This window comes from Thermobia domestica, chromosome 3 (genome assembly GCF_964235325.1).
Source record: "Thermobia domestica chromosome 3, izTheDome1.hap1.1, whole genome shotgun sequence".
Lineage (NCBI taxonomy): Eukaryota > Metazoa > Arthropoda > Insecta > Zygentoma > Lepismatidae > Thermobia > Thermobia domestica.
Window position 1 is genome coordinate 310,003,391 of NC_137456.1, and position 17,536 is coordinate 310,020,926.

The 17,536-nt window shown below is 35.1% G+C and overlaps 1 protein-coding gene across 1 annotated transcript in view; it reads left to right on the forward strand.

Moving 5' to 3' along the window:
• The window catches only part of LOC145681142 (E3 ubiquitin-protein ligase HERC2-like), a 314,525-nt gene that overhangs the window by 130,899 nt on the left and 166,090 nt on the right, over positions 1–17,536 (forward strand). Inside the window, 7 exon segments of the mRNA XM_081752576.1 lie at positions 860–1,063; positions 3,224–3,401; positions 4,503–4,656; positions 7,675–7,855; positions 9,459–9,741; positions 13,286–13,410; positions 16,080–16,216. Coding sequence (XP_081608702.1) covers positions 860–1,063; positions 3,224–3,401; positions 4,503–4,656; positions 7,675–7,855; positions 9,459–9,741; positions 13,286–13,410; positions 16,080–16,216 — 1,262 coding nt within the window.

Consider the following 17,536-nt stretch of genomic DNA (forward strand, 5'->3'; position numbering starts at 1 on the left):
AATTGTAAGAATTTTTAGGTATTGTTTACAATTTAATTAAAAGTTGCTCCAGTGTGCTATAGTGTCACACAAGATATAATCTTCTCGCAAAAGCTTAAAAGCCTTAATGGGTGGTATAGAAAATTGAGCTATTAGCCTTCTCCACCCGCTACATGGTAGTGAAACAGATATTGTATACGAAATCCGGTGTTGCCAAGAAATTCGAACTATTTGATAGTTCTCTGCCAGAACGAGGGATGAGTAAAAGCTGATCTTCTTTGTTACTTGAGAAAGGAATGCAATGTCTTATATGTTTTGGCAAAGAAGAAAACAGCCTAAAAACTCGAATGTTTTGTGTTGTTTTGTTATTTGACACTTTCAGCAGAACATATTTCTTCTTTCGTTGAGAAGGAATAAACTATATGCAGGCAGTTAGTAAGTGTGTTCATTTTCGGAGCATCTACCTTTCGTTGGTGAGGGGGGAAAAAAGAGGAAAAAGCAAAGTGGCCTCCCAAATTCATATGTGTAAGTCATTAATCACAGTTAAAAGGGGACCAAAAATATGGCAACGTCTTTGGACACACGTCAAGTTACAATGTCATTAGTAAGAGGATACAACTGTTGGGACAGTTCCGAATACTACCTACTGAGAGCCATTTTATTGTTGCAAGAACTGTATTGGGAGAAATTCTTTATATATTACCTTTTTTATCCACATATCGGCACACAAAATATATATTCTTAAATTTTCACAGAGAATGTTTGAATTATTCTTCAGTATTACTTCGAAATAATTTCGCATTTTTTGTAATTTACCTTGACCTTCGACATGTATGTCGTAGGAAAATTGTAATAAACCCAATTATCCAATAATCTGCAGGTAATCCAACCTCCAAATCCTTACGAAGAAGAGAAAGGAGAAGCCAGAAGTACGAGTTCTACAGCAGCTACTCCTGTGTCAGGAACAACTCCAACTGAACCAAAAATTCCTAAGCTGGAAGAAGTATGTGGGAACCAAGTACAGAAGTATGCTGTGGACAGATCGACTCCTTTTCTACAGGCTTTGGCAGAGAGTAGATTGCAGGTATGTTGTTTTCGGAGTATTCTTGATGTTTATTTGTTAAAATTTATGTAGGTAGTACAGTATAGACAACGTATATTAAGTGTGTAAGTACAAAGATAAAAGAAAGACTAGCACTTACTTCAAGACATATTAATATTTAAAAATTGAACTTCGTTTAGTGTTTCAGTATAGTATCCTGATGGCTCTAAACTGCGATACAACGTCGGAGATGGTCTTAGAAAGCCGGTCTCCGTATTTCAGGTTCAAAACAAAACAGAAGTGTATGGAAATAAATCAGATCATGTAAGACATACAGGAATTGATTTTATCACATTACATTGTGTGGATATGGTTTATGAAGTACTCAGTTTCCACTAAAGGAAAGTAAAACACAGAATTAAAGTCTAATTACAAGGAAGAGGCGGGGGGATTGAATATGTTAGCATTTTAAAATTAAGTTCTAAGGAGAAATTGATTCAGTAAGTAATTTAGTTAAATTCACACAATTTGAAAAATATTAGAGAAAAATAACGTAAGTACAGGGTAAGCTATATTTTCAAAAGTATTATATGTACACACATAAAAGATATATGAAAAGAACGCAAACTCACGAAGTTTATACATCCGCTACAAATGTGCCATTTTGGTGACATGACACAGGTTCAGACGATACTCGAGCTTATTCCATACATTTTGTAGCATAGTGCTGTCAATTGTCTGCACTGCAGCACTGATGCGTTCTTTGAGCTCGACTAAGGATTGCGGTAGAGGGTGTACGTAGACAAGGTCCTTAACGTACTCCCACAGGAAGAAGTCACAGGGCGCTAAAATCAGGAAATCTGGGAGGTCAGGTTCTTTTCCCTTTGCACAAGCAATCAGTGTCCTTGATTTGCCAATACCACCGCAAAATGCTTTGTTTACATGGCGGTTCTTTTCCATACGCTCTTCTGAAAGCGCTTTCTAACAGAAAAGCATCTGGCATATGTAAGCACACAAAAACTTTGTTTTTGCTTTCCCTCCATTTTCGACAGGTACTAACTTCATACTGCCACACTGTCACACCCGAGCGGAATGATAATGAACTCGTGCTGCCACATGTACATGTAATACTTTTGAAAATATAGTTTTTCAAAACGAATGAATCATTTATGCTAACCCTGTAAGCACTGTGATGTATTCTTGAAAAACATTAGAAGAGAAAGGAATTGTTTTCGATAAGAAATTTTTGTATCGGTGATTCAAGAAACTTCTCAATTGTTTTTGCAGTGGAGAAACTGATCAGAATATGTAGTTCTGCAAGGAACATGTCTCTTTTTTTAAGACACACATGAAGAAGATGACAAGTAGTCATTGAAACGTAGTGTCAATTTGCCGTCAAAATTTGGGCGTTTCAGGTATTATAATTTCAATTTTTAATTAAGGGGCAAAAATATTATATGTTCTGAACATGAGAAAATGAAATTTCTAAACATTTCACCCCAAAATATAGTCAACCTTGTTGATGAAAGTAGAATGAAGTTATTTTGAAGGTTTTGGGAAGAACAGCTTTTTTAACTGCACTGTAAAAATTGTAATTCAGATGAGCACCGTTTAGATATAGAACTATAGAATCTATAGAATCTATAGAACTCTAATAGAGGATAATATTGATAATTTTCCGAAAATTATTTCGTTTGTTTTAGTACTGAAGAAATACCCATATCGGGAACGAATACTAGACAATAGATCAATATTTTAGGTTTGACAGGAAAACAAAATATTCCTTGCGTAATATTCTTAAAATCTATCTATGAAAATGATTGCTTCCGAATAATTTGACCACGTACAAATGACATCAGGAACTTACGTATATAGGCCAACAGACGTCGAAAAACTTAATTTTTCCACATTCATTTCTTGTACATTATATACAGTGCATTTTAGAGGCAGTTTATTTGTTGCATTTTATATGACTAGAAAGTTAAAGCGCAAGATGTTAAAATAAATAGACTCTTGGTTTAGAAAACAATACATTATACCATTAGCATTCACTGTAAACAAATGAATCCCAGTTCTTGTGAAAATTCAGAAACAGTATATAATAATGTTAATTATCGATGTTTTCTTTATTGTTTGTTAATTTGTGAGAATTTCAGTTGATAAAGGTATACTATATTAGATTCTGTTTTCTTTTAAATAAAGGACCCGTATGTGAGAACTTTCCTGAGTATTGTTGACAGACACTGCAAACAGCATCATTTTATGTCACATATGGACTTTTCCCCTGATCATCCTGTTGAAGAAATGGGAAGACTGTTGATGGCGTTACTTCTCAAGCACCATAACCTTGGACAACATGCAATGTCACTCATAGAGCAAGGTAATTGAAAATAAAGGAGTTTTAAAAAAGTGTGTGAAACACATTTTAGAAGCATTGAATTTCAGATGTTTCTCAGTCATAGATGTTGATAAGTTGAATGCATGAAACAATATTGACAGTATTCAGTGTTTATTTATATATTGATCGGTCGATCGATTGATTGATTGATTTTTCATAATTGCCTTTCCAACCTTCCTCACTGTGGAGAATGTTTCTGTTTCTCATTTTCTCCTCGTATGCACCTATGTATAGTGTTCTGCAACGTATTCAATAGACTTTCTGGACAGATTACGTCATAGTATCATATTTTACATTGATAATCTTAAATTTCAGTAAAGTCATTATGATTTCATTTTTAATTTTACACAACATATAACAGTGTAAAATGAAACTATCCTATATTTCGTTCGCTGAAAACGAATTTTCTCGGAGCAGATAGTTTCAAACTGCAATCAAATAATAAATCGAGTAAAGTAATCAAATAGATAGATGCATTAATTAGAGTTATCAAGTTTAGAAGGCTCAGTTGTGCAAGTCATGTAGACAGAATGGAAGAAAGTAGGAACGCTTTCAAAGTTTTAAGTGGAAATACAATCGGAAAACGACCATTAGGAAGACCTAGGCGCAGATAAGAGGAATATTAAGATGGATCTCGCAGAAATAGAAATACAAAGTGAAAACTGGATCCAGTTGGCTAAGGATAGAAGTCAATGGAGAACTTTTACGAACGCAGTATTCTACCTTCGGGTTCCATAGGTCATAGAATTAGTTAGTTGGTTAAATAAATATATAAAACAAAATGTAGGAAATTTCCATTCGTTTGCTATTTAGAACTGGATTTATCAAAAAGTTCGCAGTAGTTTTCAGTGAATGCAATAATAGAAAGTATGAACTGATTCCGAAGATGAATCCAATACACAGCCTTAATGTAATTTAATTTAATTTTAAATCAATTTATTAGTAATAAATGCAAATACATATTCATACATTAATGAATTAAAATGATCTTGGAATCACATTAAATTTTGATTACTGGTTTAATTAGTACGTTGTTACTGTATTGGCATGCATTAATGTATTTTTATTTTCGTTGTTTCTTAGATATTGAAGGAGTTGGAGGACCTGTAAAGCTTACGAAACCGCTAACTGAAATGATACGAATAGTGCACCAGACAAAATGGAACTTAATCAAAACTAGACAGGAACAAAATAGATCCTACAAAGAAGTATGCGCGCCAGTATTAGACAAGTGCAGGTGTGTATGGATGTTGTCTATTAATGTAAATGAACTTGTAAACGAACTAAATTGTAATAAAATTGGCACGCAGTGAATAGTTGTAATTTCGCGAAAAGTTCGACGCATATTTTTTTTGTAAATTTTGATTCGCTGGAAGCTTTCAAAACTAACGGGTGTCCCTTCTTCATTTAGTTGTTGAAGTGAGGTGGACGATTTCTTGTTGAGGGAAGTTTTTAGGATAGTGTAATTGAATTCATCTATTAATTTGAACTTGTAGATGTTACATACCCCAATAAGGTATTTTATCCCTCAAAACCTACGTTATTTTCTTTGCAGAGGAAAAGTCACCGTTATCATTAAACTCAATCGCGCTTCGTCGAATAATATCTTTCTAAAAATAGTCAAAATCCACCATTGTTTTATTTCTTTTAATGTGCTTCCTTTGCGACTCAAATAACGAACCTTTTTCCAGGTAACTTCTTGGATTTCCTGCAAATTCTCGATACGTTTTCGTGCTAATCCCACACGCTTGAGCTATTAGTTTTTAGCATTTTGAAAAGTCGATATTTAGTCGATTTTCGATCGATGCACATTTTTTTACAAAACGCATACACTTGAGATACCATAGAAATTGAAATACCGACTTTTTCTCCTTAAATCTCAAGCTCCAGCTTGTGCTAAGTTTGTTCTGCGAAATTTTTTGTTTATATAAACACACACACTCTAAATTTCAAAACATTATAACGCACCAATTTCTGCTTCGCACACACAGATGAGTATAGAAACTACGCTAATGACACTGCGTAAGAGGGAAAGGATAATATGATGGATATGTTCTATACAATCTAGTATTTGTGCATCAAACGTCGAATATGCAGTTCCCCGAAATACATCTGTGGAATTACTCATACATATGTTTCGAATGTTATATTAACTCCGCCCACGGGTTCGGCCAAGCAGGTACCAAGAACATAAGATCGAAAAGAAAACAAAATAAGTATTGACATTAAATTTATTTTTGGTCTCTTTATATCAGTAGCTGGTTTACAGAAATACCTTTTCCCTCTTGCTACTCTTTAAAATTAAAAACCGAAACTAAACTCCTGGCACAAGCTCGTAGAGGACCAAGATCTATTAGCCGTCTTGTGGCCAGAAGGCCCAGGGAGAAAGTCCTCCCGGGGCATTTCTCCTATTGTCCTCAACCTGGCCTACTACTATTTTAGCAATACTACTTTCAGTCCCCCCTTCCCTTTTCCTCTTTATTCAAATTTCCGCTGGAAAAATCTTCTGAAATCATCACTGATTGTCACACTCATGTCTATGGAGAGTTATGTGCTCAGTACGTCGGCTCTCCTCGCCATTATTGCTAATGTTCTAGATCGAAATTCGCTACTTCCTTTTTTCAAGTAGCTCCGTAATTGTTCTTACAACGCCATAATGCCAATACCATTAAGCCAATATGAATGGTCACCCATCATTTCTCTGACCAGATGCAGCACTGCTTGATTTCACTGATGTCACGAGAAACAGTATTGCCATTCATTTAAAAATTAATTAATCTAATAAATAGTGTTCCCAAGTGACCATCTATTTCATGAGCCACCGTTGTTTATGGTAGACGCCTTAGCCATCATAGGTTTAGCTAATACGGTTAGGTAGATTTAACTTAAACAATTGAAATACATGTGAGGAAGCAGGAAATGCAGCAGAAGCAGCGGTTAAACGTAAACATACAAAGTACTCCAGACTGAAAGAAGACCATCTTTTTGTTGCCTTTGCTACAGAAACGATGGGGGTTTTTAGCAAAGAAGCCAGTGAATTTTTGAATGAGTTAGGATCAACTTTAATTAAGAAGTCAGGCGACTCAAGAAGCAAACACTATTTAATACAACGAATAAGCCTAGCAGTACAGAGAGGAAATGCAGTCAGCATTTTAAAATCCTTCCCATCAGCACAAGAGCTGGGTGAAATTTTTTACTTAAAATAAGTAGTATAAACATGGTGATGGACAGCGATTTGTTTTTCTAAGTTTATTTAGTAAATCCGTTCTATTTTCCTTTATATTTCTTCGCTGGGGTGATATTCTTATTTCATTTTTTTTTATCACTAATTCCGAAAAGATTTGCCTAAGATATTGAACTTATACGGACTTCTTTCTTTTTAAAAAAATTATAGTGCTAAACTGTGGTCTCCAGTTCCTGTTCTGTGTTCTGGTAACATTGAATGTGTTTGTCGTTGTCAAAAATAGAGTGCTAGGTGTAGAAGTGTGTGATGAAATAGATTTTTTTTACGTTAAAAAAAAAAAACATAATACATTGTTAACAAATTTTTAAATTTCTTTTAACATATAAAGATTTTATTTACTTAAATTGTGCACTTAAATAAGACTCAAATGTGCTGAATCAGATTTACTTGAAAATTCTTGTATTGAAATTTGGTGTAATATACTTGATTTTAAGAAAATATTGAAATACTATTTAAAATTACAATGTACCTGAAAATTATTAATCATATTACATCAGTGAGTATTTTATGGTGATTCAGGGCTTTGAAGAAGAAAGTTTAGGAACTGCTGTTATAATATAAACTTGTAATAATAATAATAATAATAATAATAATAATAATAATAATAATAATAATAATAATAATAATAATAATAATAATAATAATAATGTGATTTTGAAAATTATTGAGGTTAGTGTCCTCGAACAGTTCTGCACAATAGGAGCAGAAGGACACAGTTGTAAATTCCATTTAGAACTATTCTAGTGCTCTGTACAATGGAAATTTAAAATTAGAGGAGATTCTTGAAATTAATCTTTTCCAGCTAATTTTCATTGATAAAATTAACTTTCGCAATGAAGTGAGATCAGCACTGAAGGTCATACGCTAGTTTAGATGCCGCGTACTATAACATTTGTATAGTTGATTGCATATTAAGATGTTCTGTATCCTGAAGCAAAATATTAAAATATTTTTCTTATCACTGTAATAGTTAAGATTTTTCAAGTTCTTTGACATTGAACCATTTTATAGGTTCCTGTTCTGTGAACTACGTCCAGCGACAAGTTACGAAGTTAAGGCGTTGGATGATCTCCAGTTTTTATACACAGTTCCAAGATGGAAGAGAACAGTTAAGAAAATTATCGCTGATATGAGAGCTGCAAAACATCAACCTTGTGCAAAACCCGAAGATATCCTCAACGCAAGCATACAGGTAATAATGCTTGTAACAATAATATATATACACTTGTAATGCTTGTATTTACGCTTTCTCTTATATTTGTACTACATATGGAAAATAAATAATGTTGCATTTGTGATTTTCTGAATTAGAGGTATCTAGGATGCGATGATCACAACGTGTTATGGACACATGATTTACATGTGAGCAATCATCCGTGCAAACTATACACAAGGACAGGTGGCGCTCTTATAGCCTCAATTTATGATAGTTTCCATGATCCACGGTTGATTGGGCTATATGTTATCCATAACACGCAGTGATGATGGATTCTCAGAGGCCGCCACGTTTCGGATCCTCTTTGGAACAAGTCTTGTGACTTTCACAGACGCCGTTTTAAATTTTATTTTATGTGATTTCGTTGGTGTGTGGGGTAGAGAAGGTTGTTGTGCATAACGTTTAATTATAACATTCACAGGGGGTCATCCTACTACAAAGTCATTATTCCGACTCTGCTCTACTATGAGGAAAGGGTTCAAGTTTGTATGGTTAAGAGTCATGACGTACCTTTTCCAAAAGCTATACTTTTGAAGCATTTTGCCCACTTCAAGACCTTCACTCTGCCATACAGCAGTCGAAAGACTGATACGCGTGTGGGTTAAGTTTCGGTGCTTTGTGACACTCGATTTGGCAAGTGTCGCTCTCTACAAATTGTTCGGATTGAAACTAATCAGCCTTTGTAATCGGAGTTTAACGTCTCTTTTCAATACTGAAGTTATAATGAAATGTGACTTTCTATCCTGTACGTAAGCTGTGAATCGTGAAAGTGTATTTTTTAGTTTATCTCAAATTTTAATTAATACACGAAAAACAAAACGACAGAAATCTGCTTGTCTTCCTCCGCGGGTTCCCGATTCAGTTCCCTGTGGGAGAGCATTGAAGTTATAACTCATTTCAGTGGTTTGGATTCCACTTTAAACTGTAGTTCCAAATCTCATGTAATCTTGATGCTGATAGAGACGCCAAGCTTCAACAAACAACAACAAACTAACTTTAATTTTGTTTTGTGTTTTAATATAAAATACTTGATTCTATAACACACAGAGAGTGAAAAAGTGACTGACTGACCGCGACTGGAACTCGTGACCTCCGGCATACCGTGCCGATGCGTTAATCACTACGCCACCCAGTCCGCTTTCCAGAACAGCCACTCACTCTCTCATTCTCGAGGTCGCTGCTCTCATTTCGGACCAGTGGGTTGTATCACAGACCTCTGCTGGGATTGGACAGTCCTGTGTCCATATACCCAGGACTGTGTTGTGATTTCATATATACTAATAAAAGGAGAAAAAAATAGGTTGTTTCCTTCCTTCATTAGTATATACTTGATTCTAGTTTGTAAACTTGGGATAAACAATGGCGTATTTGTAAGTTTTCTCAGGATTTTCCTCTGCTCTTCAACTACTGTTTTACAAGTTATTTCAATATCTTCTATTACCATTTATCTAAATTGTATTTAATTTTTATTATAACTTATCATAGGTATAGTTTATACGTAGTCATGTCATTTGACGTAAATATATGATAAAAATAATGAGAGCGAAGAAGATAAAATTAGTTTAATTTTTTTTTCCAGAGTCAGGACGCACTATTGGCAGCTGAAGCGCAGTGCAAAGAAAGCCAGGGAGAAGACGAGGAAAAACCCAAATGTGATGAACCTTTCCATGATTTATCTTTACCTGATGCAGAGAAAGAAGATGAGGAATGTGAAGATGAAGGAGACGAAGATGAAGAGGAGAATGGTGACAAGCGAATAGCCGATAAGACAACAGATGCATATCAAACATCAGAAAATGAAGCGGATCTAATAGCAAAACTAAAAACAGACGTTTCTCCTGACAAAATTATTAATTTACAAGGTGAGAACATGTTTTTAATGTATGTGCTGCTAAGAGAGTTCTCGTCATCAGTGTTTGTATTCTCTTCTTTGTTGACATAACTGTTATTGTTATTATTATTATTATTATTATTATTATTATTATTATTATTATTATTATTATTATTATTATTATTATTATTATTATTATTATTATTATTTAAAAAAATGTGTTTGTGACCTTCCCCAAAGCTTTTAGAAAGGATAGCTTTGGAATTTGAAGTGTTACAAATTATAAGTATGGGAGGATATTTATACTTAAATGGATACTAAGAGCTTGAAAAGTAAACGCTAGAATTAAGTTCACATAATTCTATCTACTGGCTGGGCGAAACTTATTCTTTATGTACCCCACTACACTTAATATTATGCAGGGATGGACAATAATATGAAAACATCTGAAAAATTGCACATTACCTTTATTAATAGCGAGTAGGACCACCTTTGGCACGCAGAACGACATGCAGTCGACTGGAATGGAGAAATTCAAGTCTCGTATGGCTGTCAAAGGGATGTTGTACCATTCTTTCGCCAAAGCAGCTGCAAGTTGTTGTAGAGACGACGATGGTGGATAGTGCTTCTCCAAAACGGACGACAAGAGCTTATTAATATTGAGGTGTTGCGATTGTGGAGACCGTGGCAGATGTGACACTTCATCTTTGTACTCATCAAACCAGTCTTGGACGATGTAAGCTGTATGAACAAAGGCTCTGTCATCTTGAAACACGACATTACCATCTGGGAACAAAGTTTGCACCATGGGATCACCTGGTCACTCGAATTGGTTACGTAGTCCTTGGGAGTAACATATTCATGCAAGGTGATTATGAATCCAGCAGAATATCAGGATATGGCTGCCCAAATCATCGCTGAACTACCGCCATGCGTCGCCCTTGGTAACAGTCAGTCTGTATCTTACGCTTGTGCTGGCGTTCTCCTCACGTATACTTGACCAGCAGTTGGAAACAATGTAAAGGAAGATTCATCCGACCAGGTGGCAGTCTTCCATTGCTCCATTGTCCAGTTTTTATGAGCATTTCACCACTGTCCATATAGCAGCATGGCCAACAGTCACGAGTGATTTGGGAATTGCAGATCTGCCATAGATACACTGCTTATGGAGTTCTCTTCGGACTGTTATGACCCTACCAAGGTTTGTAAGCACTGTATTCAGTTCATGTGTGACTTCTGGCACCGTTGTGAGCTTCTGCTTGGTCACAATCCTACCCAATGTGCATCTGTCACGCAACACACATGCGTCCACGCTGGTGCTTCGCTGATGCGGTTTTTTCAGAACACCTGTAGGCAGTCATGATATTCGAGAGTTTTCCTCTTGATACATCAAACATTTCCGCGACTTTCATCACGAAAGCTCCCATCATACACGCATTCACAATTTACCCTCTTTGAAACTCTGTCAGCTCGATATGATTCATGATTACCTACTGAACTCCAACTGGCTCATTAGTTCGATTGGCCAGGTTGTTTGCCTTACAGGATGTGCCGGTGACCAAAGCGACATCTGCCATTCAGACGCAAAACGTGTTTGAAATGTCTACCTGTTTTATACCAGGTGTTTCCATATTTTTTATTCATCCCTGTATTTCTTCTTTTAAGATGTGCTTTTAACTACGTATAATAGATTTTCTTCTACCGTCAGTTTCCTGGTGAAGGCCACACCAAAATATATAATAAACTACACTGTTGTCTATTTTCTTGCATTGCTTACGTTACTAGCTATGTATTTTCAAAATCCCGGTTAAAGCTCTAATATCTCCATGCTGTAGCAAACATTTAATACGCAGTATAAAGTTGTTGCCTGTAACTCTACATTTTGTAAGGTGCCAAATCCAGAAGTAACGTGACTGGGGATCAACCTTGACTCAGCTGGACGCCAAATAAAGATAAAGTCGGTGATTAGTGAAGCCAAGTACAAAGAAAGTACAAAGGTCAGTTTCTGATGTAACAGCCAATAGAAACACAAGACTTAAGTTAACCATCATCCCTACAAAGCAAGTGGCTGGCGGATTAGACTTTATTAACTTCATATATAGGCTCTGTTCAACATAAAGTGTCCCTTGCTATTTTCTATCATTAGTGTTTCCAGTATAACACAAAAGTACAGTTGTTGCTAAATGGTTGAGTATTCTCGTCTTTTGTGCAGGAAGGGTGGAATCAGCTCTTAACTAAAGTATATATAGTTCGGATCTTACGTGTAACTAAAGACCAATTATTCGTATATCCTCGGAGTTTAAAAGGAGTGTTAGTACTAAGTTATCCTAATACCATAATTTTGACTTCTGGAAAAAATCTGCGGGTGTACTTGACGTAGAATTTAAAATATATAAAAATAGCAAAATAGGTAAATAATGTCCCACGATTATCCCTTTAGATTAAAGGGAATGCATGATTAATGAAAGTGAATGAATGTGAAACTAAATTTTTTGTATTCTTTCACCGAGAAGCGAACGCGAGATAATATGCACCAAATACATACGCGCTAGCCAATAGGCGAGCGGGGAGTGCTTTTGAATAAACATCCCATTATATTTGTGAACACACACACACACTTATTTATCATATCATTTTGATAATAGTATTGTAATTTCAGTTTTCAACAGGAATATGTATATTTTAGTTCAGAATGTGAATTTAAGTTGTTCTTAACTTTACTTCTTGGAACAGCACTGCTTGTGTCATAGCCATTTTTCTTATACTAATCAAAACATGATATACAACATCGATAACGTAATTACAGACATAGCATCTTATCACAACGTGATTTCATTGCAAACATATGGCCCAGCATAGCGTAGTCGCTAACGCTCTCACCTTTGGCGCGAGTGGTCTGGGTTCGATTCCCGGTGGGACACTTGGTTGAAAAGATGTAACAGTTTTTTTTTAGGCCAGCCATCCTGAATGAGATTTTTCCTGGAGTTTCCTCAGTTCCCACAAGGCAAATGCCGGAATGGTACCAATAAACAAGTCTCAGTCCGCTTCCTTCCCTACCTTTTCCTCTCTTCCTTGTCCCTTCCCCATAGAGTCTGCTCGCCGAGGGATATCGTCCTTCATATGTGATGGGCTTAAAGTTATAGATGCCATTAATGTTCACTGAAATATGTATAATAGGTGTGTGTCATATAGACCCTGGGTTGTCCAAGCATAACAGGCGTTGTGGTACAGTACATATGATCTGAGTGACTGAGCTCAGACATCAAGAGTGCAAGAACATACAGATGTTCAGGGAGCGGATTGGGAAGCGTAGAGGTTAACGCATCATCATGTTAAGCTGGAAACCCAGGTTCGATTCTCGGTTCTATCGTGCGTTTTCTTCACTTTTTGCATGTAATATTTCACAGTTATTTTACTATTCTCTTTAATCTGACATTCTGATTTGTACTATAATTCAGAAATTAAAAGTAGTTTCTTTTTGAGAGTAAAGTTCTTTTAAATTACATTGTTTATGGAAAATTGTAACAGGAGCCTCTTCTTGTTTTCGTTAATTTGTATGTTCATTCCAATTGTAGATTATCGACAGACCCTAGTTACAGATGATGCAGCTGTTTCCAGTTTATCTAACACTATTGTTGAGTTCATAACACAGGAAGATGGACCTGATGTGGAAACCTTAAGGAAAGCTCTTTACTGTCAAGTAAGTGTAGTTCCTTTGAATTTATGTGAAATGGATGTTGACACAATGATCCAAATATTACCATAATTGCATACCTCGTCTTAAGAAATGGCCAGACTTCCTGTACCTACAGACAAAGGAACTATTAGTTTAACAGTAGATGCAAGAAACATACATCAAAATTTATACTGATCGTGATGCTGTGTGTTCCAAAGTTGTTTTCTTGAAATGAAATGAAATGAAATTTTTGAGTTTTACGTCCCACGGTTATGCCGGTTAGGCTAAAGGAGACGGTGAAGATGAGAAATGAATGAAATGGTGGAATGAAGAAAGTGGGAGGAAACGGGAGAACCCCGAGAAAACCCATGCACACGGTGTTTGTCCACCACAAGTTGTTTTCTTATCTCACTAATTTCGACAATTTGACTACTTCATCTATTGAAGGGTGCTAGGGTTATGAATCATTATTTCATCATAAGTTACTAAGTAATGAAAATTCCAGTAGTAAATTGTAAATATTTGTTCTCACGCTTGCGTCTTTTGATTTGGACACACTTATAGGAAAAGTAAAACTTTTTTAAAGCAGTAAAAGGTTTAACTTGATGAATTTGAGGTCGTGGAAAATAGCATATTTTACCACAATCTAGGTTTCACAGGCATCTATAAGGATTTTAACGGACTTAGCTCTGTCTTAAATGATTATTGAGCTTTAATCTTTCTTCTTTCTTTCTTATGTAAGATTGTACCGTCCGAAGTCTCCCTTACACCAAAAGAAAAAATTAGGTCCTGCGCTGTATAATTTCCTAAATTCTTTGTTGTCATTGAAGCATTCTTTCATTTTTCCTTCTTCACCTTTTATTTAGGTGTCGATTTCTTAAGAGACTGAAATATATCTTTATTCACCCAAGTCTTAGTATTGTGAATTTAACGTTTTTTATTGTAGAATTTTTATTCCTCCATCTTATTCCGATGAAAATGATTTCATGTTAAACTATGTCGATATACATACTTTTTGTTTTTGACGTTATGTTAATGATTTTCCTGATTAAGATTATACTTGTGCTACTGTTCGAGAGATTCTGCAGTCTTTTTAATCAGAAAATATTTTATTTAATTTATCTAAACGTAAAGAAACCCTGAAGAAGGCAGCAAGCGATCCATTCATTAGTGAAAACTGGAGTTCTGCAAGTTGGTAACCATTGAATGCCAGCCCTTCCTGTGTAGATTTCAGACTTCAAGATGGATGGCCGCTTTCATCTTCGATGCTGTAGGGAAATTTTTTACAAGATCTCATGATTCGATGTGTGAAACCAGAGCTGCTGAAATGTAAAGATACAATTCTATTAAGGTTGATGTGACAGAAGCAGAAAATTTTATTGTGATAAAAATGTCGACATTGGATTTGCTACCATACGTTTTCTCGCACAAATAGAAACAAGAGACCAGACAGTGACAGAAACTGGAATTTTTAACGACTGCCGCTACATCCAAACGGCAACAGGGTCAGTTCTTTAAAGTACAAAGCAGTTACAGATCTGTCTTCATTAGATCCTAAAGCAATTCAGCATTCACTTCATGTTCTCTCTTCTTTTAGACGAACTTGATATGTCTGACACAATAGATGATGCGTTTGCTGAAACTCTGGGAAAGAATGCATCTCTTTCTCCAGTTTAATCCCAGCAAAACTTCAAGAAGTCTTTTAATGTTATAACGAATTAGAACTTGACATTGCTTACACCTTGCTGGCACTTACGAATACAAAAATTTCGGAAGATAATAAAAATTGTTGTCATTCTCGCATAGACATGTAACGGTCGAGAAAGGGTTTTCCGTCAATAGATCACTCTTAATGGAAAATATGCATGAATAGCCTATTGGAGCAAGACATTTATAACCAGACACAAGAGACAGGAGGCACTGAACACGTATAAATCACCAGAAGCTGCTGCTTTACGTTAAAGGCTCCGGCCAATAGCAGAACATGCCACGATCTGCGATGTGATCGCAGAAAATTCGCCGCGCCTGTGCAGAAAATTTGCCAGAGGAGAAAAAAATAGCCAACAGAAAAGTATAAAAACATGCCTGCGATGTGTAGATGTCTTAAATGGACGGACTACTCGCATAAACTCGGACTACTCGGACTACTCACTGTTTATTACGTTGCGTAAAACGTATTTTTAAGAATCACAAGTGTTTCTTCTGCAGAAAACTTTTGACTTACAAAAGCTCATCGCAGAAAGACAAAGGAATTTCTGCCATCGGGGGCTCCAGAAACTCTACGAAGAGTACTTGCACCAGCAGAAGGAAGACGTAATTGAACACAACAAAGAGTAACCCGAGAAGAGAATGTTGAATACAGAACTGATAGACTTTGAACAACAGAGGATACGTCTGAAACAGAAAAGTGATGAAAAGAAACTAGCCATTGATACCGGGCTGAACGTGATCAAAAAGAAAAAGACTTCCGTGATGTAAACTTCAGAATTCCTTGGCGCTAAAGTCGGTGTTTGTCACGATTTTATGTTAATCATATTTTTAATTATAGTTGAATAATTTTAATTCAATAACCTCCTGTTTTCCTTTTTCTGTTTGAAAGTTTTCGTCACATTTGCTTTATTTAGAGGTATATTATCTTGCTAGTTCTTCGTTATACATTGAGTTTTGATATATTTTTTTAATGCATTTTACAGGTACAACGAGCAAATATTAGAATTAAAGGAATTGAAATGATTTTGGAGTTATTAAAGAGAGAGTATTTGATTCCCTCAGTGAAATATGCATTGTTGAACAGTTGGCTGGGGTTAGTGCAAGACAAATACAGTTTGGGGTAAGTACATGTATATAGAGTGAGTATAATTTTGTAGTAGCTTGTATAACTTTTCAATAGTATGAATATTTGCAAAATTCTGAGTTTCATGAACATCTGTTTGACTGATATATTTAATAAGTAAATAAAATTTAACAATTTGCTTTTGTATATGTTCGGCTATTAACTTGAATCTAAGGAAAGATTCGTTCGATTATTCATACGCATCCTTTAAAGCCTGGATTTATTTTTTTTAAGTACGGAAAAAATTCTGGAACTTATCTTATTTCCTAGCTTTGCTCGGAAGTTTTCTTACTTCCATTGAATTTCTTATAGCTTATTTTAGAAAGTAAAATAAATATAGGTTTGTTCTTCTATACATTTTGACACAAACCATTTAAGACTAAACTTTTCTGAATTGCTTTATAGTTGGATTTCTATTGGATTGTTCTCTTTGTTGCTTTACTTTAATAAGTAAATAAATGAAGTCAGTATTACGCATTAATTATTTGTGCTTTCTAGTTGTCAGGGTTTAGTTTAGGTTAAAAAAAATATTGTAGTAATGCATCAAGTTTTCCTGCCGTATTTATATATTTATTATTATTATTTTGAAGTTAAACGATTATAAACCAAAGCTAGGGAGACTGTGACAATGCGATTAGAATGGTGGAATGACGAAAGTGGGAGGAAACGGAAGAACCCCCGAGAAAAACAACGCCCATGGTATTTGTCCATCAGGAAGTTCATTTAGCATGAACTATAATCTCGTTATATGATGCTATAATTTATACTGTGTTATAATAATTTGTTCTGTAGAATTTGTAGATAGTATTTGAACAGTTTGGGAAATGTTCTTAAAAAAAAAAGTACAATTTTGCTCTGCGAACTCTGCTGCACGTTTAAAGATTTTTTCCAATTTAAAATTTTGTTGAAATGGTTACTTTCTGTTTTTATATGTATTCTTAGGGAGAAACTTGAACGTTCCATATAATGTATATGGTGTACAAACCCATCCTTAAAAGTATTGTTCTGCCACAATAAAGAATTAAGTTGGTGTGGTATCTGAACGCAATATATTAAATTTATAGTGAAGTCTTAATTACTTGGTTCTGTTGAAATGCCTAATAGTTATTATATGTCCTTATGTATTAAGAAGCCCGAACAATCTCAACTGCATAGATATTTTTATAAAACAATATTTTGATGTTCTTAAATATGCAGTCAATAGTTTACAGTTTGGAGGCCAGTTTTTTTTTTTTTTTTTTTTTTTTGTTCATTTTATTTACCAGCCACTTCTGTTTCACATTTCACAATACGTAAGTGATTTCATGATATTCCCAT